The sequence below is a fragment of the Aedes albopictus genome, chromosome 2 (assembly GCF_035046485.1).
Source record: "Aedes albopictus strain Foshan chromosome 2, AalbF5, whole genome shotgun sequence".
Taxonomy (NCBI): domain Eukaryota; kingdom Metazoa; phylum Arthropoda; class Insecta; order Diptera; family Culicidae; genus Aedes; species Aedes albopictus.
The window spans coordinates 163,053,105-163,074,279 of NC_085137.1; the positions used below are offsets into that span (position 1 = coordinate 163,053,105).

At 41.6% G+C, this 21,175-nt stretch overlaps 1 protein-coding gene across 1 annotated transcript in view; it reads left to right on the forward strand.

Annotated features, from left to right (window-relative positions):
• The window catches only part of LOC115258558 (histone demethylase UTY), a 256,602-nt gene extending 236,433 nt beyond the window's left edge, over positions 1-20,169 (forward strand). Inside the window, exons 8-13 of the mRNA XM_029858738.2 lie at positions 3,568-4,114; positions 11,235-12,073; positions 12,278-12,834; positions 12,907-13,116; positions 13,316-13,442; positions 19,041-20,169. Of these exons, the coding sequence (XP_029714598.2) occupies positions 3,568-4,114; positions 11,235-12,073; positions 12,278-12,834; positions 12,907-13,116; positions 13,316-13,442; positions 19,041-19,448 (2,688 nt within the window). The 3' untranslated portion in view covers positions 19,449-20,169. The remainder of the gene's footprint in view (positions 1-3,567; positions 4,115-11,234; positions 12,074-12,277; positions 12,835-12,906; positions 13,117-13,315; positions 13,443-19,040) is intronic.
• Positions 20,170-21,175: the final 1,006 nt, after the last annotated feature.

The following is a 21,175-nucleotide window of genomic DNA, read 5'->3' on the forward strand; positions in this document are numbered from 1 at the left end:
CCGGTGTCTTCGGAGCTCAGAAAGTCTTCCGAGAGCGCAGAAAACGCCAACTTGATTTAATGCAATCTCACATTTTACTTCACATTTGTACACTGAAGATGACTGACTGCGTAGTCCAGTAGCAATGCAACGCACTATAAAATGAAATAAATAAAAACTAGCAAATAGGTGCTAAAAAAAAATTAAAAAAAATATTCTGATTTATTACGGAAATGCATCTTTGGTGAATCGGCACTCTGGGACTAATTACTTCTCATTTTTCGCAAGCTTCTTGATTCAGTGCTTGTTGAATTTGAGCTGTCCCATTAGGCATTGCTTCACTTTTCCATCGTCAGCAGCACATCCGAAGCCACACCGTAGTCCAGTGCCCGGACGGTTTACTCGTCGGTCTCCTCCTTTCCAGAATGTATACCAAGCGTCGACTCGGTGCGGGACATCCGGCACAATCCGCACCATCTAGTAGAAGAAACAATCGAGTTATTGATAGAAACGGCGACCTGCCAACTCCGAATACTTACGTAGCAAAAAGTTCCTAGAGTTGGGATCCTTGTTGGCCTCCTATTTCTCCTGAAACTCCTGAAACAAAACTGCAAAACAAAAATGCGACCAAGTTGACGCTTTTTTCTTGAAGCGGTCGCAAAAACGAACACTAATGCGTGCTACTGTATGTCAAACTGTTACATAATAGTAATCTTCATTAAAATGTGCGTGTGTAAGTGTGAAACCCAAATATCCAAACAAACCGTTTGGCATAATGTGAAGGCATATTTCAAATGTTCATTGAAATTTTTCATGCACACAGTATTCAACACTATTTGAACACTACAATATATTGTTACAATTTGCTTTAGGTTGGTTATGCTGTTTTTTATATTATAAAGAGCTTGGATTCATGTTGTTCAACTAAAATGCAACAATTTGGGAAAATGTAACCCCACCAGTTAGAATAATTTCACTGTTTGGAGTCTAAGGCAAATTTCTCTATGGGGGGTAACAAACAGACCGTACGCGGAATGTATTATAAATAGGTAACAACAAAAATAATGGTAATCGGGGGGAGCGACACTAGTTTTTCCAAGCCGAAAAACCTCAAAAAAAGCAAAAAAAAGTCGAAAAAAAAACCGGTAAAACCCGCAAAACGACAGTTCACTGACTAGCAAATGGTTAGAGAACAGTTTAACAATAAATCTAGAAGAATAACGTTCACTGTATGAGTTATTATTGATTTATGGTCTTCCATGGTAACTTGAGCTTATGATAAATGATTCTGCTATATTTGAACTGTTTAAAATTAAAAAAAAACTGTTATGCATTCATCGGATTTTTTGTTCAATAAATTCAATGCCCCCTGCTGGAATTTGTAGCACCATGTCAATTAAATCTTACTGTGGTTCTTCCTCCGGTGGGAGCGGATTTTGAATCGCAAGTGACATCCGATTTTCGCCCGCAGCAGAACATTCGCGAATTCCTTCGCTATTTGCTTTTGCGGAATTCATCGCAGTCACACCGTCAGGTCGGATCAGGATCGTATAGCTGACTTCAGGTTCGCGAATTCTGCAAAATAATTTGCATCCGTTGAGATATAGCACAAAAACAAATTTATAATTCATGCAAAACTTACAATATTTGTGAATAAATGTCAAATCGCATGCAAAACAAAGAATGTTTATGAATGAATGTCTAGTTATCCTAAAGACCGGTCCAGAAAGTATGGACGCAGTAAGAAAATACTGGCATTTCAAAACTATTGATGACAAGTTCTTTCTGAAAGCTACATCCTGTTGGTCAACCTATTTTCTCAGCATTTGTATGACGGTTTTTGCGATTCCAACAATGTATTTCAAAGTACATGGACTTTCAACGGAACATCATTGAAAAAATGTGCACAAACTATGTACAGAGTTTGAAAGGTCACTCAGGAAAAGAACAAACTATAGTGGGAGTAAGTTAGAAAATTGTGCAACCAGCAATCAGTAACCACGATGGGAATAACACGTTAAATCATAGGCAAACAATTGGATAAAAAATAAAGATCCTGCTAACCCTCGTTTAGATAAACAAATAATGAAGGTGTTTGAGCACAACAAAAAACCTTCTAACTAACATAGAGCGGGGTATGACCAAAAAAGTTACCATTTCGAATTCCAATGTTCATCGTGGCAAATAACGTTTGAATTTTCGATCCTATAGTAAGCAGAAACAGACAAAAATTTAATGGAGCCCGAAACAAGAACCATCGATCAGGCCCAGACAACTAAAGACTAGGTGCGTCCATACTTTCTGGAGCAGTCTTTAAACAGGAAATCTGGAGATCAAAAATTGATGTGATAGCTCTAATGCCGTAATGCACCTAAAGTTCTAAAGTAATATATCCATGTTACGGGATATAAACGGCTTGTTCTATGTGGCAATGCAATAGTCACAAAATCAAATTAACTGATGGAAGCAAAAGCTATGTTGAAAAATGTAAGCGTACATGTGTTCATTATACACCCTTAAATGAAACAACACAGCACACGAGTAACTTTCACGCAGCGACCGAAAAGACAAAAGAATTTTCACGCAGATTTGTGTAACACCGGATCAGCACATATTTTGTGTTGATCCAGTGTTACACAAATCTGCGTGAAAATTCTTTTGTCTTTTCGGTCGCTGCGTGAAAGTTACTCGTTGCGCTGTGTACATCGAGTTCTGCGTGTACTTCTTCAAGGAGAGGAGAGCTGCTATGTGAGAGGCGAGAGCAACCGGCATTTCTCAGTTCATTATCGCATTCGCGCGCGGATGCCGGCCGGCTGCCTTCGTATCTACATTCTCTCGTTCATTTCATTTCAACCACCCTCCCGAACGGATGTGGTTCGTTTGTTTCGCATTGGTGCTATTAGATGTTAAGTAACTTCCTAGAAGTAGTTAAATTCCTTACCATATATTGAATAGTGTGCACCAAGCTTGGAAATTGCAATCATTGTACAGTTTGTTTTTAATGAGTAGTGTTCTTGGAAGAAATTGTGTAGTGAATAAGCAAATTGGTAAGTACTTATTCAGCTCAGCACGCCACGAGGCGAGGGGCAATTCAAAAGATTGAGGTTATATGTACCGCGTGTGTCTGCTGCTGAAGGTCAAAGCCCTCTCGGCTCGGTCTGTGGAGAGCGTGACTGGCAACGGAACGAACGACAGCGACGACAACGCACATGCTCCCCATTTTTTTGGGAGCTCTTTATGTGGTCGTTGAACTTTCGGTTGCCGGTCGCACTCTCAGCACGCTGTGCTGTGCTGTGCTGGTAATGTTCTCGTAGAGTACATAGGTGTTACGTGGGGTGTGGGTGGGGGGTTGGCATCCGGCAAATTTCAATGTCTCCTATCGATTTTGATTTGATGGGAGGCCGTCGACCCGTAATGCTAGAGTGATCCATGTGGAAGGGCAGTTTTCGCTAACACCACCTAAAGATTCGTACGGTGGGGCTAGATAGTAGCTGCCTCTACAGATTCCCATTCTCGGTCACATGATTGTTGATGATTCACTGTTCAGTCGTAATTGAAACTAATGGATGACTTTTGTCACTTCCACAGAATAATCAAGCACAATTCCCGGGAAATAATGCAGCAGCAAACAAGCGTTTCAAGCAGGAGGATGGCCGACCGCAGGCCCCTCTGCCAAACTACTATCTCAACCAGCAGCAACTGCAGATGCTCCAGTATCTGCAGCAGAACCAAACTAGCCTCAATGCCCAACAGCAACAACTGTTGCAGCAGTATACCCATCAGTATCGGTTGATGCAACAGCACCAACAGCAACTTCGTCTGCAACAGCAACAACAGGCTCAACAGCAGCAGCAACAACGGAATCAACCAGGAGCACCGGCTCCGCCATTCCAAGGTCAAGGTCAACAGCAGCAACCGACATCGCAAACAGCGCCCGGCTATGGACAGCCGCAAGCGCCACAGCAGCAGCAGCAAACCCAGCAGCAGATGCTCGGTGGCAATGGGAACTTTGCGGCTATCAGTACGCAGATGTTCAAAACCACGACGACCAGCGGAACGTACGGCGGAGGTTTCCAGAGTCAGACCAATGCGGCGGCCTTCACGCAGATCACCTCCACCAATCAGTCGGATTTAGGTGAGTTTGATCTTGATGGTAAGACATATAAGCAAGTAACAGTAACCAATGTTCTCGTTGTGAACTGGCCTATCCTTTTATGGAGATATGACCCTTTCACTCCATCAAACATTGGGACAGCAAAGTCGTACGTCTGTTCAGCAGACGTCGAATCGTTGGACGAATGTTTCTCATTGTTGGAGAAAAATTCGCCAATGATTCCGACAATTCTCGCGTAACTTGTCGAAAAGATAGTAGTATTCTTTGTCCATACCATACCATATACCGAAATAACTGAAATGCGTGCATTTTTGAATCTTTATAAATGTTACATTAAAATCCGAAACTTTACATTAATGTGCTCGAAATAAAGCAAACAGTAACTGTTATTCATATTACCGTTTTTAGTGTTCTCGAATAGATGTCGTGGCTTTTGTCTCTTCCAAAATGCTTAATTTGTACAATACTCCAAATGAACAAGTCTTCCATACAAAATAAATAGCATACAAAATCAAAATTAGATTACTCATAATACTTTTCAAATACATCCTTAAACCAACAATTCTTTAAATGTTGGGTGTTCAGTTGTTTTCTACAGGACATTGAAAACCTATTTTGCACAGTATTGCTAGCAATCAATTTAACATCTTCTGAGATTTCTCCTGGAAAAAATGTCAGAATGCTGACCGATTTCTTCCAAATTTTTCATAGGAATCCTACGGAATTTCTTTCCTTGTATTCATCCAAAAGTCTCAGTCTAGATGGATATTTTCCGGATTTCTTCCTGCATTTTAACTAAATAGTTTGCCATATGATTTCTCCCAGGATTTATTTATCTTGAGATCTTCACAGGAATTTCTCTCGGGCAGGATATTTATTTCTCTGATGTTGTTTCGTAATTTTCCCTAGAGTTTTGTCTCGGAATGCCTCTTCAATGATTTTCCGCGATTTCTCTTCGAATTTCCCCAGATGATCTTCTTGGCATTTTTTCAACAGTTTCTACAGGTGAAATTTCTGCTAGAGTTACTGCAAGTATTTCTTCAGAAGTTGTACATATATTTTCTGCAGCAGTTTCTCTTGGGATTCATTCCGAAGTTCATTCTGTAATTTCTTTAAAACAATTCCGAGAAGTTTTTGCTGGAGTTTCTCCCGGAATTTCTACAGGAGTTTTTTTTTTAATTTCTTTTTTTTTTTTTTTTATCTTTATTATCGAGACTTTCAGCCCGAGGCTGGTTCGTCTCCGGAGAAATGTGTGAGTCAAAACAAATAACATATTGTTGAGTCTATTTGTGCTTACTTAATAACCGCTCGATTTTTTTCGCCTGTCTTCGGGACATCCTTTCCCTTTTATCGTTCCACGCTTTGATAGCCTCTGTAGTGGCAATATGGAAATCAAGCACCTCCAGGTCGCTCTCACTTTCGCTTTCCTGTTCGACCTCCGGTTCCCCAATGTAGCTGCGATTGCTCTGCATGTCATCATCAACGGTGATTATACTATCGCCGTCGTCGTCGCCTTCATTTACCGTATCCGTTTTCTTTTTCTCCTGTGGCTGGTTGTTGGAATCAGAAGAATGGATAGACAATTGGCGTTTATCAGTCCTCTTCGCAATGTTTCCTCCTTTGTTTTGCCGTTTGCGGGTACCAACATTCGCTGCGCCGGCGGTTACTGCCCCGTCCATCCCCGCATCTCCATCGTTGATTAATTTGATTTTTGTTGCTGGTGCTGGTTGTTGTTCCCCCCGCTGCTTGTGTACTTCTTCACTTTGTTGGGTCCGTTTATTCGGGCAGGCCTTTTTAAGGTGGGTTTCAGACTTGCACACGAAACATTTCGGTTTCATACCTTCGAAATATATCCGCCCTTTTCGACCGCAGAAGATGAGCGCTTCTGGGATCTCCTTCTTGATGTCCACGTACAAGCCGCGGACGCCGGAAAACATATTTAGACCAGTGTCTGCTGGAAAGCGCTCACGCACAACACGTTTCACCGTACCATACGCTCCCAACACAGCAGACAACTCCGTATCGGTTACCTCCGGTGGGAGATCAAAAACCCGAATGTAGCGAGTATGACCCGCCGCCACCGACATTTGCACCATCACTTTTTTACCATCAGTGTAGTAGAACGGCAGCTCGCAGCTATTGTTCTCCAGAACAAACCGCATTGCGTCTTCGCAATTAAAGCGAATGAAGACTGCTTTTTCATCGGATATTTTATAGGCGGTATCCATTTTTGACCGATCACCTTCGAGGGTCTTGACAAAACGTGCCATGTCCTCGATTGTTGGCTGTGCAGCATTTCCAGGAAATTGAAAGGCTAGTGTGTGTTTTATCACAATTTCTTTCTCCATTTCGTCGTTGATTTCTCAACCGCGCGCCCGTTCACAAAGAAATCGAGTGTCCGTTGTACGGCGTAGAAAAACACAACCGATCCCAACAAACGTTAGCTGTCGACTGTTTTTAATTTCTTTTTATTTGTGAATTCTTCACACTACAGGAGTTTCTCCCGGCATTTTTCTTAGAAGTTCTCGCGGAATTACTCTTGAAGATTCCTTCCGATGCTGCTTTTTGGATGACTCTCAGAGTTTTCCTGGATTTATTCTGCACTCTCTAGCAAGATTTTTCTAGCGTTTCTTTTGAAGTTTTTGTTTCGGATTCCTGTAGGAGCTATTGCTATAGCTATAGCTGATACTTCTTACGGCCTTCTTCCTACGATTCCGCTTAGAGTTTCTTTTTACAGGCTTTTTCTCGTAGTCGTTTGCAGGAATTTTTAAAGTGATCCTTCCAGGATAACTTCCGAGTTCTTCCCGAAATCCCTACCGGAAATTATCCTGAGATTTCGGAGGCTCCTTTTTTGGATTCTTCTAATAGTTGCTCCCGAAGTTCTTGCACATATTTATTAAGGACAGACTTGTTAGAATCCCAATATGGCCGCCCCAATGGCCGACTTTGGCACCTACTCACGATTTTGAGGGCACAAATCTCTTCGTAAACAAAATCAGCGCACCTGAACTTCTTATTTTAAGCTTATTACAAGTGAGCAAAACAGAATAATAAAATGCAATGTTGTTTGAAGCTTGCTTCTTGAGATTTGTGCGTCTGGCGTTTTGATGCACTGTTGAACCGGGATTTTAAGACGTTTGTCCTTAACGTATGAAATTCTTTGTGAAAACTCCGTTAAAAGCTCCTGCAAATATCCTGGGAGGGACTCGGGTAGAAATCCCAGGATCAACTTTCAGACTTTCTCCCGGAGGCGTTACCATTCCTATCAAGAATTTTAAACATGTTCATCCTGGTATTTCCCATGAAGTTCTTCCTGAGATATCTTGCAGAGATTTAAACGATTTCTCTCTGAACTCTTTCCAGCGGAGATGTTCCTTGTTTTTTTTTCTGATTTCTGTCCGAATTTCTCCCGGAATATGTCCAGGTATGTTTCCTGACATGTCACCAATTGTTGCTCCCAGGATTTCTCCTATAATTTAAGACTTCACTCAGACTACATTTTGAAGTATGAAACGAAGTTCCATATTTTTCTGATTTTTTCCCAGAGTTGCAGAGTTCACTTGAAGAATACCTTAAGGCCTATCCAGAAGAAATTCTAGGAAAAATTTACAAAGGAAGCTTGTTAGGATCCCGCGAGGGATTTATCCAAGAATACTTCCTGAGACTTCTCCAAGAATTTCTGCCTCAGGATTATGCCTAAGGTTCCTCCCGTATTTTCACTTGATTTTTTTTGAGTCCCTGTCTTCTTGCTCCTGTTGTTTCTTTAATTCGTTCCTGGTGTTTGTTGGAATTTTTCCCAAAAATTCCTTTAAAGTTTTCCTTCGAGAATTTCAGGGAATTTCAGACATTGATCTCGAGATTCCTCCTTGAACATCATCCAGAGTTGTTCTCTGAATTGCGACCGACATTTCTTGTGAACAATTTGATTATTTCTTAAAATATCTACCAAATCACTAAAGGAATAACTTGAGGAATCCAAGACAAACCACTAATGAAATCCCTGCAGACATCCATCGAAGAAAAACCCTGGCATAATCCATAGAGAGATGTCTGGATAAATCTCTGGAGTAATTCTTTGAAAATTCCTTGGAAGATATCCTGAGATTAAAACTTAAGGGAAAATGTAGAGTAATCACAAGAAGAATTTATGTAGGAATCTCAGGATAAACTCCTGGGGAAATCCGAGTTACAATTGCTGAAGACCTCCTCAGAGGAACTCATAGATAAATTCAGGGATATGGATAACTTGAGGAATAGGTAACTGAAAGGCTGACGAATTCCTAGAAAAAAATCCTGAAGTAATTACTAGTGAAATGCCTGGAGACATTCCATGAAGTATACTGTCTGTATTTACATCAGTCTCATATTTTTCTATTGATATGGAACATTTATACGGTTACGTTAAACATAACCCATAGAGAAATTCCTGGATAAATCTCTATAGAAATTCTATGAATTTGATATTCCTGTATTCCCGGTTGCTGTCCAGATTAGCCCATTGGTTTTTCATTAATAAATCGTGGCAGGAAACCCGATATTAATTTCCTATTAGAGGAATTTCTGCAGACAGGAGGAATTCTTGAAGAAGGTAAAAGTCTTTGGAGAAATCTTTGTAGAAATTCCTGGAAAAATCAAAGGACGAATTTCTAGTGGAATCCCAGTATAAATTCCTAGGACTTTCATTAGAGGAGAAATCCCAATGGGCATTCTGAAGCATTTTTGGAAACACTAGGATCACTGAGTCAAAATAATTTATGTGGGTATCGCAAGAGACATTCCTGGGGAAATCCCAGCAAAAATCTTTGAAGAAATCCTCCGAGGAATTCATGGATGAATTCCAGGATTTGAATTACTTGACGAAAAACTGGAGGAATTTCAGGAAAATTCCTATAGAAAGTTCTGAAGAAATGCGTAGAAACATTCCATAAAGTATACTGCCTGTAAGCTCATCAGTCCCATATTAGTCGAGTTTCCTATTCAAATGGGACAGTTACTGCCCCCACTCGCATAACAGTCCCATTTGCAAAAAGTAGGAATTGAGAAAACGGCATTTGAAGTTTGAAAACTTGTTTCCATATAAAACTTTGAAAAATCGACAAAATTTGAAAAATATTTCGATCATCTCGAAACTTTCACAGATTGCTTTGCACATGAATATGTAACTGTAAAAAATATTACAATCACTACAAAGTTGTTCAGTTTTGTGTTACGTAACACAAAAATCTATGATGGGACTGTTATGCGGGTACTTTTGATATGGGACGCTCATAACTTGGTATTTTTTTCACACATTGACATAAAAATTCGTAATTTTTATTGTTGTTTTTGGAAGTACATCAAAAATGATGACTATTCATAACGTTAACTCAAAAGTGATGAAAAGTCAAATGGGACTGTTATGCGAGTGGGGGCAGGTTAGGTGATTACATTCAGTATAATATCCAAAATCCGGATAAATCTCCGAAGAAATTCTTGGAAAAGTCTATGAAATGCCTGGACGAATCCATGAAAAAAAATGAAAAGAAATTCCTAGGAAATTCCTAAAAAAAAAATTGGTGAATGCCTAGAGGAATTATAGGAAGGAATTGCTGAAGGCATCGCGCAGCATCAATTCTTAGAAAAATCGCAGGCTTACAAAATTGGGCCAGCACTTGTAGTATCTCCCATGATTTCTCCTGCAATTCGCGATGCCGCGCAGAGGCCTCAATCTTTTTCGGAATTATTACCAGAGTAAATTTTGTGATTTCATCTAAAGGAGTGTCGAAAGGAATTACGGTACCCAGAAGAAATCTCGAAAGGAAGAATCGGCAGAATCCTGGAAGGAGCCTCAGAAGAAGTCTCGACAGCAACCATTGGATAAATCCGAGATGGAACTCTGGAAATTCCAGCAGAAACTCTGTGATGAATCCCGCGAAAACCTTTTAGAGAAGTTTTGAAATCCTAGAAGAAACTCATGCTTTCAATGTCCCCTCGGAACTTCTACTTGAGCTTCTCCTGAAATTTCTCCCACAGATTGTGATATGACTCTTCCAGAGTGTGTTCTGGGGTTTCTGCCGCAGTTTCTCCTGATTATTTTTTTTAGAAATTTTCGGGATTTCTTCTGTAATAGCTCCTATAGGACTGGATTTCTCTAAGAGGGTTTCAGAGTTCCAAGAGTAATCCCAGCAGGAATTCATGCAGAAATGCTGAGAGGAACTCCGGGATCTTCTAAGAGAAGAAATCCAGTGAGAGGTTCCTGTTCGAATTCGTGAAGAACTTATTGTATATTTCCTAGGAGAAATTGCATAGGAGGAACAACAGAAGTAAGCTCTTAAAAATTTCTTGAAAAAACTCTGGCACAAATCCCAGAACATCTCTGGAAGAATCCCGCGACAATCTGGGAGAAATCTCACGAGAAGCTCAGGTACTTAGCTCAGGAACCTCGAAAGCAATTGAGAGATGAAATGGAGAAAAATGCGTTCTGTTGGGATTTGCACCCACGACTCCGTGTTTGTCAGACCGGCGCTTTATCAAACTAAGCCACAGATCCAGTAACAAATCTGTGGAATAGAAAGCCAAACTGACTCCCATATCATGAACACGCCTATTTTTTACAATTCTATCTCTATTTCGGCTCAGATGCCGACCTCTCAACACGCTTTGCCTTCTAACTACAAGCGAGAGCGAATTGTTCTTATGGTACCGAGACTTACTCTCGCACTCCGCATACCTAGGACACTAGGTACCGAACCGTACGATGGAATTGTGATAAAAGATTGTTCATGGAGTGTGCTCGGAGTCAGTTAGGCTTTCTATTCCGCAGAATCGTTGCACCTAGTATGTGGCTTAGTTGTTTAAAGCACCAATCTAGCGAATACGGAGTCGTGGGTTCAAATCCCACCAAAACGCATTTTTTTTTCAAAATTATCTCAATTTACCAAGCCATTAACCTTCTGTGTCTTCTAATTTTCTCAATTTTCTACCTTTTCCACGTTCCAACGTAACAGGAAATCTGGTGCATGCTAGTAGAAGGACAACATAGACATATTTAATTTTGTTACCAACGCCATTTTGAAAAGTTACGCGAGATTTCCATTTTCTCATCTCTTCTTCAAACTCAAATGTGTCATAAAAATATCTAATGTTTCTTCTCTTTCGACAGATCAAGAACTCCAAGCCTTGCTCTCATCCAAGGACGACACTGCCAACTTTGCCGAAACGCTCCTCAAGCAGTTCGGTTCCGACGATTTGGACATCAAGGACATCAAACCGCTGGATCAACAGCAGCAGCATAATGGCACTGTACTGCCGGCCGATTCCACCTCGTCCCGACCGGATGGGGAGAAATCGCCCACCATCAAAGCCGAAGCTACCTCCTCAACGGGCACCGGTTCGAGCGGGGCCAGCTCGACAACGGCGGCTGCGGCTGCCAAGCGTCACCTCCTGGCCAAACACGACATCAAGCTGGAACCGGTCATCAAGATCGAAAAGCTGTCCGAGCCGTGCAACAAACCCGCGTTCTCCATCGACATGACCGCCAAGGAGCTGCTGCAAGCGGCCAAGAAATCCGATCTCAAAGATGTTGCGGCCATCAGCTCGACGCTATCTCTTGACGCAGCGCCGCCTGCTCCGCCGGAATGTCCGCCACAACGGTTGACTCGCGAACAGCTGCAACCTCCGACGCCATCCGTGTTCCTCGAGAACAAGAAACACGCGTACAGCCCTCAGCTGCAGGAGTTCTGTCTGAAGCATCCGATTGCCGTCGTGCGGCAACTTGGGGCGGCTCTCAAACTGGATCTGGGTCTGTTTTCGACCAAGACTCTGGTGGAGGCCAACCCGGATCACAGTATTGAGGTGCGAACGCAGGTGCACCAGTCGGCGGACGAGAACTGGGATCAGTCGATGAAATCGAAGGTGTGGGCTTGTATTTCGCATCGGTCACATACGACCATCGCCAAGTACGCCCAGTATCAGGCGTCCAGCTTTTCCGACAAGATCAAGGTAAGACCGCAGGACACCCCATGATTCTAGAAATCCATTCCCTTTTTCTCAAATGATGCTCAGCTTATAACTTTCGTTCTACTGAAATAACAGTGTGAAGAATCTTTCTATCTAGCTCTGATGGAACCCCCTCAACACCCCATCGGAACCGTTCCAGTTGTTAACATTATTCATAACACAAAACTCTCCTTTCCACCCCAACAGGAGGAACGCGACAAGCTGGCCGGCATCGTTAGTACCAACTCCGATTCGGACTCGAAGGATTCCCTCACGAACAGCAACGGCGCTGGATCGGGCAACGGAAAGCGAAAGAAGTGCAAGAACAGCAACAAAATGCTGCGCTTCGGAACGAACGTTGATCTCTCCGACGAGCGCAAGTGGAAAACGCAACTGTCGGAACTGCAGAAGCTGCCTCCATTCGCGCGGGTTGTCTCCGCTGCCAATATGCTCTCGCATGTGGGTCATATGATCCTGGGCATGAACACGGTGCAGCTGTACATGAAGGTACCGGGCAGCAGGACTCCCGGCCACCAGGAGAACAACAACTTCTGCTCGATCAACATCAACATCGGACCGGGCGATTGCGAGTGGTTTGCCACGCCGGACTCGTACTGGGGCGGCATTCAGTCGCTGTGCGAGAAGAACAACATCAACTACCTGCACGGTTCGTGGTGGCCGGCGCTGGAGGACCTCTACGCGGAGAACATTCCGGTCTATCGGTTTACCCAGAAGCCGGGCGATCTGGTGTGGGTCAATGCTGGGTAAGTTTGGCGCGACTGCGAACTCTAGGACCGTTTTTCATCTAACGATCATCTTTCCATTCCCCATAACAGTTGTGTCCACTGGGTGCAGGCCATCGGATGGTGCAACAATATCGCATGGAACGTGGGACCCCTGACGGCGCGGCAGTACGAGCTGGCCATCCAGCGGTACGAGTGGAACAAACTCGAAAGCTACAAGAGCATCGTGCCGATGGTGCATCTGAGCTGGAACCTGGCGCGGAACATCAAGGTTTCCGACCCGAAGCTGTACGAACTGATCAAGTGAGTTTTAATCATTTTTGGTGCTTTGGTACTGATCCATCAAATTTCAAATGATGAACAACCCTAATATTATTAACTTTCGTTCTACCGAAAATCCCGTGTAGAAACATTTTAACTGATTTCTGTTTCGTAACTTCATCGTTTGAGCGAATCCTACTAAGAACATCTAGTAACAACTCTGTTTTCATTTCCCTTACAGAACCTGTCTGATGCAAACGATGCGACACTGTATGCAGGTGTTGGAATTCGTCAAATCCAAGGGCGTCGAAGTGCGGTTTCATGGACGGGGCAAAAATGAAGCGTCCCACTACTGTGGACAGTGCGAAGTAAGTATTCATCAGATTTGTTGGGTTTTCTACATGGTATGATCGTTGAAACACACTCATTATTATCTTTAAGTTGTAATCAATGTCATTAATGTATTTTACATGGCCTTTGGGGTCTTCAGATAGCCTAGTGGCATCTAGTGGTTAAGGCTATGGGTCACCCATCCGAAGACGGTAGGTTCGATTCCCGTTCTGTCGAGCAAAATTTCTTGACTCCCTGGGCATTGCGTATCATTGTCCTTGCTTCACAATATACAAATTCATGCAATGGTAGGCAAAGAAAGCCCTTCAATTAATAACTGTGGAAATGCTCAAAGAACACTAAGTTGAAGAGAAGTACGCCAGTGGGAACGTAAAGCCATGAAGAAGAAGAAGAAAAACATGACCTTTGTTTTAATATTTCTCTTTAAAATTCTGCGGAAGATTCTTCCTACTGCATGTTTTCCAAGATTCATGCATTTTTTTCAGCAATTGCTCTTTGAAAAGCTTGCAAGATTCTTGAATTCAGATAGATTTCTGCTGGAGTTTTTCACGGGAATCCGATTTTGAGCTCACCAGATTTTTCCCAAAGTTCCCTTCTTGCGTTTTCTCCTGGAAATTATCGTAGAATTTCTGCCAGAATTTATCCCGGAATCTTCAGAGGGGGTTCTTTCAGGATTTATCAGATATTGTCAAGGAATATCTCCCGGAAGGTTTTTTTTTTCTGGATTCCTCTTGAACGATTTTCCAGGACTCCTCCAGGAGTTCTTCCTGGAATATTTTCCAAAGATTTTCGTGAGATTTCTTTCAGAGAAGTCTTTCAAGAGTTTCCTGTAGGAGTTCCTCCCTGGATTTCTTTGTGGGTTATTTCTTAAATGATCTTCCGGGACTTCTCTCAGGAAAATTCCTTTCAGCCTCAGAGATGTCCCTCAGTGTTTTTCAGTATTTATCCTAGACTTTTTCCAAGGACGGATTTGGTGGTCTAGTGGCTACCCCTTCTGATTTGCATGTAGAAGGTCCTGGGTTCATTCCCTAGCCCGTCTCTTTCCTCCTACTTTTGATTTGTATTCATACTTTCTCCCTTCGTCCTACAAATAAAACTCATGTTCATATCCATCGCTAGAACAGGAATGGATTGAAAAAGTCGTTTCCCATCTCAATATAGGAGCGTTTCAGAGGAGTACTAGGTGTTTCTGAAAGAGTGAATTTGAAGGACGTTTCAAAGCGTGCCAAAAGCGTTTTCGGAAGAGTTTGGCGTTTCAGGGCCGTTCATGCAGTTTAAGGGCGTTACAGGTCCTTTCAGACGGGTTTGAGGGGCGTTTCAGGAGTGTTACAGCAGATTTCAGAGGTAATTTGGCAATTTCAGGGGGGCAGGATTTGAACGACGTTCCAGAGGGTTTTAAGAGGTTTTAGAAGGTTTATGGGTCGTTTCAAGGCGTTTCAGTAGCATTTCAAGGAGTTTTAGAGAGCCTCAGGTTGTTTTAAGCGGTTTGAGTGACGTTCAGATTTCCATGGGATTTCAAGAGCGTTTCCGATGGTTTTAGAGGGTATTCCATGGCGCTTCAAGTGGTTTAGGGGTTGCATCACGAGAGTTTTAGAACTCAAACCTGCATTAGGATTGAAACCTCCTGAAACAACTCCTCTGAGATCCTCAATACGTGTCTGAAACGCTTTTAAAACACCTTGATTTCCTATGTAAGTCTTGAAAGGCCATTTAAAACTTCCCGAAACACTCTGAAACGCTCCTGAAGTTTCCCAAGACGCCACAAATCCACTCGAAACATTCCTTAAACCTCTTGAAACTTCCTGAGACGGCCCAAAATAACCTTAAAGCCCCATGATAGTCTTAGGAAACTCCCAAAGATCACCATATTAGTAATCCCATAGCTAATCATAAAACTTTGCCGAATACATAGCGCAGCCCAGTGGTGGAATATCGGTTCAAACGACCCATCATCACCTGTGAGCCCTTAACCTCCCAATCAGGCTTGCTGAAGTCTTCACCTTTAGAAGTAATCAGATTTCTGAGATAGGTATTTGTGATGGAAAGTCCTTCTGTTAGTTATAATTACTGATCAAATGCTCGGTGACAAGCACAGTCCCCTAAGCCCTGTGCTTTACTCTCTGCGCCATAAAGAGTAGAACCACCGAATGCTGCGTTATGTCTCGAGCACGGAAGCTTTCACTCACAAGCACTTAAAATTTGCGAAGCACAGCACCGCACTGAATATGCCAACAACTCTTGAAGCTAAGCCCAAACTCGGTTTGTTGGTTCCTTGTGGAATCCCGATTGTAGTGATCAATCACGGTTCTGATTTTTTTGCTTTCTAGCATTTCTGTTATCGAATCATTGTTTCCGTAAATTTAATTTAGCTTTTCTGTTTTAGACTCTCTCTTTAATTGTAATTTAGCGTTTTGGTCTTACAACATTTTAATTTGTCTAATTTTGAACTCCATATTTTCTATGTTTTTTTTATTAAATGTTCCAACGTTTCTGTCTTGTATCGTTTCTGCTTTCTAATCTTTCTGTCTTCTTTCCTGATTTCCCTTTCTCCTGGCCTCTATTTATTCTGATGTTTTTCGGATCTTTCTGTTTTTTGTGCTCCTTGATCTTTCTGTTTTATATGATATTTTTACCTTCTTAAGCAATACTGCCGTGAATCGCATATCAGTCCTATCTTTGCTGGATTTCCTATGCAAATGGGACAGATATGCGATTCACGGCAGAATAGGGTACAATCAGTGAAGTACTAGATTGAAAGTAGTGATCTAGATTTTTGTATGGTAAAAAGATCAATTCTCCATTTCTGCAATCAATTGGTGTAAACAGCGTGGGTATTATGTTTCCTTGACTAATTTGATGCTGTTTGAGCAAAAGTTTGAGTAACTGTGTTATTGAAGTTGTGAGAAATAAATAATATCTCGCAACTTCAATAACACAGTACAGTGCTGTTTGAGCAAAAGTTTGGGTGACTGTGTTGTTGTTTTCTCCATTTCTTGCAACATAAACAACATAGTTATCCAAATTTTTGCTCAAACAGCATCAAATTAGTCAAGAAATCGTAATACCCACGCTGTCTGCACCATTTCATTGCAGAAATGGAGAATTGATCATCTCATCATACAAAAATCCAGCTCACACTACTTTTAATCAAGTACTTCACTGATTGCGTCCTATTGCTTGCCTGCCTTCTGACCTTCCTGGGTATCTTCGGTATTTTGACAATTTTGCTCTGTAGATTTCTTATTTCTAGTAACTTGAGTTATGATTCTTTCAGAACGTTTCAAATCAAAGTCTTCATTCTGGTCTTTCTTTATACATTTTACCTCGGCATCCACATACGAAAGTGAAACCCTGGTCAAACAGTCATTTCTCAAACATTGCGACATCCGCATAACTTCGTGAAGGTGTAGTGTTGTATCCAGTCTACCGTTAATGAACGATCACCTAACGTGGATGATCGGTTGTTTCCTTTCCGGCAAGGCGAGTACTAGATTTCCTCAACTGAAATCTGACGTGGCAGGTGCTATTATAGGACAGATCGGTGAAGTATTGTGCGTTTAGCACTAAATTGATTTCCGAAAAAACTTCATTGACTTCCGCTGCCTTTCCTATGCGTTAAACATAACGTCGGAAGTAGTGCGCTGTACAGTAAATTTGGTTTTCTATACAGCGCACTACTTCCGACGTTATGTTTAACGTATAGGAAAGGCAGCGGAAGTCAATGAAGTTTTTTCGGAAATCAATTTAGTGCTAAACGCACAATACTAGATTTGTAATAATGATCTGAATATTAGTATGGTGAGAAGGTCAATTCTCCGTTTCTGCAATGAAATGGTGCAAAAAGCGTGGGTATTATGATTCCTTGCCTAATTTGATGATGTTTGAGCAAAACTTTGGGCAACAGTATTGTTGTTTTCTCCATTTCTTGCAACACAAACAACATAGTTATCCAAAGTTTTGCTCAAACAGCATCAATAGGAAGCAATCAGTGAAGTACTAGATTGGAAGTAGTGAGCTGGGTTTTTGTATGGTGAGATGATCAGTTCTCCATTTCTACAATGAAATGGTGCAAACAGCGTGGGTTATATGATTTGTGGACTAATTTGATGCTGTTTGAGCGAAAGTTTGGGTAACTGTGTTGTTGAAGTTCACGCAGAGAAATTTCATCTTATTGAATCAAAAAAATATATTTTTGAAGCTCATTTTTGTTATAAACAGACTTATTTTTGAATTCTACAATTTTATTTTGTTCATTCAACATTAAAATTTGTTGTTTTCAATACAACAGCTGAACGAGACAAAAATTGTAAATATAAAAAAATATTTTTTTGTTTGAAATACTTTTTTATTTTTGATTTAAAAAAAAAATATTGTAAATCCAAAAAATGTTCACGTCTAAACGGCAGGCAGCTGAGACACTATATATTTCAACTTTGTAAGTGCCATCTACCAAATTTTGAACGTTGTTGGCACCTCCAACCATAGAGGAAAATCACGCAAACCGATAATTTATGATCATGTTTTGGCAATACCAGAAAGCGTCAAGTGTCCATAACGTAGAAAGTGATTCACATTTAATGGTAAATTTTCAAGAGCAGTTGTGGCTATAATAAACAACGCGCGATAATTCATCAGCATTCCAGAAGTGTGTGCTCGATTCCGGCTTGGAATCATTGTTGTTTTGCCAAAACATTAAAAAAATTGTAAATTCAAAAAAATTTCTTTGTAGATGTTGACAGCTGACTTTCTTAAAAACAATAATTTTGATTATTAAACCAAAAAATATTTATTTTTAAAATCAAAAAATAAAATTATTAGCCGAGGAACGATAATTATTTTTGTTGTTTTTACACAGGATTTTTTTAGTTTAAAAAAGATTTTTCTGCGTGTTGCAAGACATAAATAATACAACAACACAGTAACCCAAACTTTTGCCAAACCCACGCTGTTTGCACCATTTCATTGCAGAAACGGAGATTTGATCATCTCACCATACAAAAATCCAGCTCACTACTTTCAATCTAGTACTTCACTGATTGCGTCCTATTTGCAGCTGCGTTGGTGAGATTTGGGTAGCATCTTCGGGCAGTCAATCAAGTTAGATCTCAAATCTTGCTGAACAAGTAACAATAGAACATGTCCGGTGAAGTACTAGATTTGTTGTAATGAGTTAGATTTATGTATGATGAGTTGATGAATTCTCCGTTTCTGCAAATGAAATGGCGCAGATTGCGTGGGCATGCTAAGCTGCCACTTAGCTGCTTCAGATCATGATTTTAAATCTAGTACTCCTCCAGACATGTCCTAATATGACCTATACCATCTTTTTATTCTCTTGCCACTGGAAGCAAATTTAGTGCAACTCTCCATTAACTGTTATGCATCATTATGTCATCGGGTTTACAGGAACACACCACCTGTTTACTTCTTTGGCAACTTTTTTCATCCAATGGTGCTAGATCAATCTGGGTTCCGAGGCGTTCCTAGTTCTGCCGCTTCTGGCTTGGCTGGGGTGCGTGTAACTCAGACATTTTTTCTTCAGTTAACCTTCTATGCGAATCTCCGTCTGAATTTCTTGAACTAATCAATGCTTTCTTCCTTCCCTTTCTTCCCAGGTCGAAGTCTTCAACATCCTCTTCATCCGAGAGCAGGAGAAGCGCCACGTAGTGCACTGCATGGGCTGCGCCCGCAAACAGGCACCCAACCTCCAAGGATTCGTCTGCCTCGAGGAGTACAAGATGGCCGAACTGATGCAGGTGTACGACGCCTTCGCCCTGCACATACCACCCCCGCTACCGATTCAACCACCTCTCTCGGCATCGCCCTCGATCCAACAACAGCAACAACTCCAGCAACCATCGTCATCGACTGGTCCTGGCCAGCTGGCGGCTTCCTCGTCCACCATCACCATCAGTTCGTCCTCGTCCAGCTCGTCGATAGGGGCGACGGCGATTTTGGCCAGTAGTAGCACCAGCAGTCAGACGGCCACGGCGAACGCCTCGACGCCCATGCAGGTCACGTAAGGTAAAACCGTGCGTGCGCCGTGCGTGCTTTAGTTCAATTTCACCAAAACTTAAAAGACTTAACTGATCCCTCCCGATGGATGGCGCTGACAGAGAGAATTAGCGCGAAGGAACAGAGTCGAAACACTGCTATTATATATAAAAAAAGTGTAATTTGTACAGTGGAAGGATTATACAGTTTTTATTTTCGCGGGTGTACATATCGAAAATGTAAAATCCAATTCTATGAATATATTTACTTACATGGAATATAAGAAGGTTGAGCTGCTGGCAGCCCTGCTAGCAGGGTTAGGAGTCGAGCTTTGAACACAGAAACAGAACAAAACAAACTCGTATGATTATTTATATCGAACCGAACACTGCTTTACCCGAATTCTATATGCTCCTAATATTAAACTACATAGTTTACCCCACCACGGGATAAGGCTCGCGGATTAGTAAAATGGAACGCGTGTGAAGCGTGTGAAATTCTCCTGGAAGAAATCAGTTTGTTTTAAGTAGCTTAATTTATTCTTAATCAGTATACTAAAACGGAGATTTCATTCGGCGTGCGTTGCAAGGAAAGTACTCTGAAGGACGCGACGAGAGTAGCAAGTGTTAGGAAGTGGATTGGCTTTTAGTCGGTTGTTGTTCTTTTGTGGTAGTGAATCTACTTTGGCGTTACGCTTGGCATCCAAAACCAGCTTTGATGGCTTCCAACCAAAAGGCTGCAATCCAAGAACGCTCTTCAGCAAAAAGGGGGTCGGGACAACACACGTCTCCTAAATCCGCGCCTATTGAAATGCGCGATTCAAATAACGTTGTTGGAGCAGCCGCTCAAATGAATTAATGCGCATTTGAAAGGTTCTGATTTTCTGCTCTGTATTACTTCAGTCACAGTCAACGATTGTTTTAGAATTACTGTGAAAAATAGACACCGTCCAATGTAACACGTCAAGAAATTAAGTGGATGGAGCGCTGCATTCATCACGGCGTTACACTCGACGTTATTAGCTGCCACTCAAAGGAATTAATGCACATTTGAATGGTTCTGATTTTCTGCTTTGTATTACTACATTTATAATACAAAACCAACGGATTTTGTAAGTTCTGACGAGTGGTGTAAATACTGTAAAAAATATGCGCTGTCAACACGTCAAGAAATGGTTGGAATGCTGCATGCATTTCGGCGTTACATTCAACGTTGTTAGCTGCCATTTAAGGGAATTAATACACATTCGAAAGGTTCTGGCTAGTAGAGTTACTGTGGAAAATATGCGCCGTCAAATGTAACACGTCAAGAAATTAAGTAGATGGAGCGCTGCATCACGGCGTTACACTCAGCGTTATTAGCTGCCGCTCAAAGGAATTAATGCACATTTGAAAGTTTCTGCTTGTTAGCTCTGTGTTGTCGATGTCCCAATACAAAACTAACGTCTGTTATGGAGTTACGGCGCGTTGAAGTTCTGAGGGAAATATGCGTCGTCAATTGTAACACGTCAAGCAATTTGTTGGAGTACGGCATACATCACGGCATTGCACGAGTTGACGTTATTAGTTCCCTTTAAGAGGAATTTAATGCACATTTGAAGAGTTCTGATTTCCTAGGATATTCAGGAAGATCGACTGCAGTTTTCAGAAAACTTCATAGTTTAAAAAACAGGTTTCTATCACTTCTTTAAGCTGTCCATCGAGGACCTTGGACGCCAAGCGAATTAACAGTGGTGATTCACTGCCACACAATCATC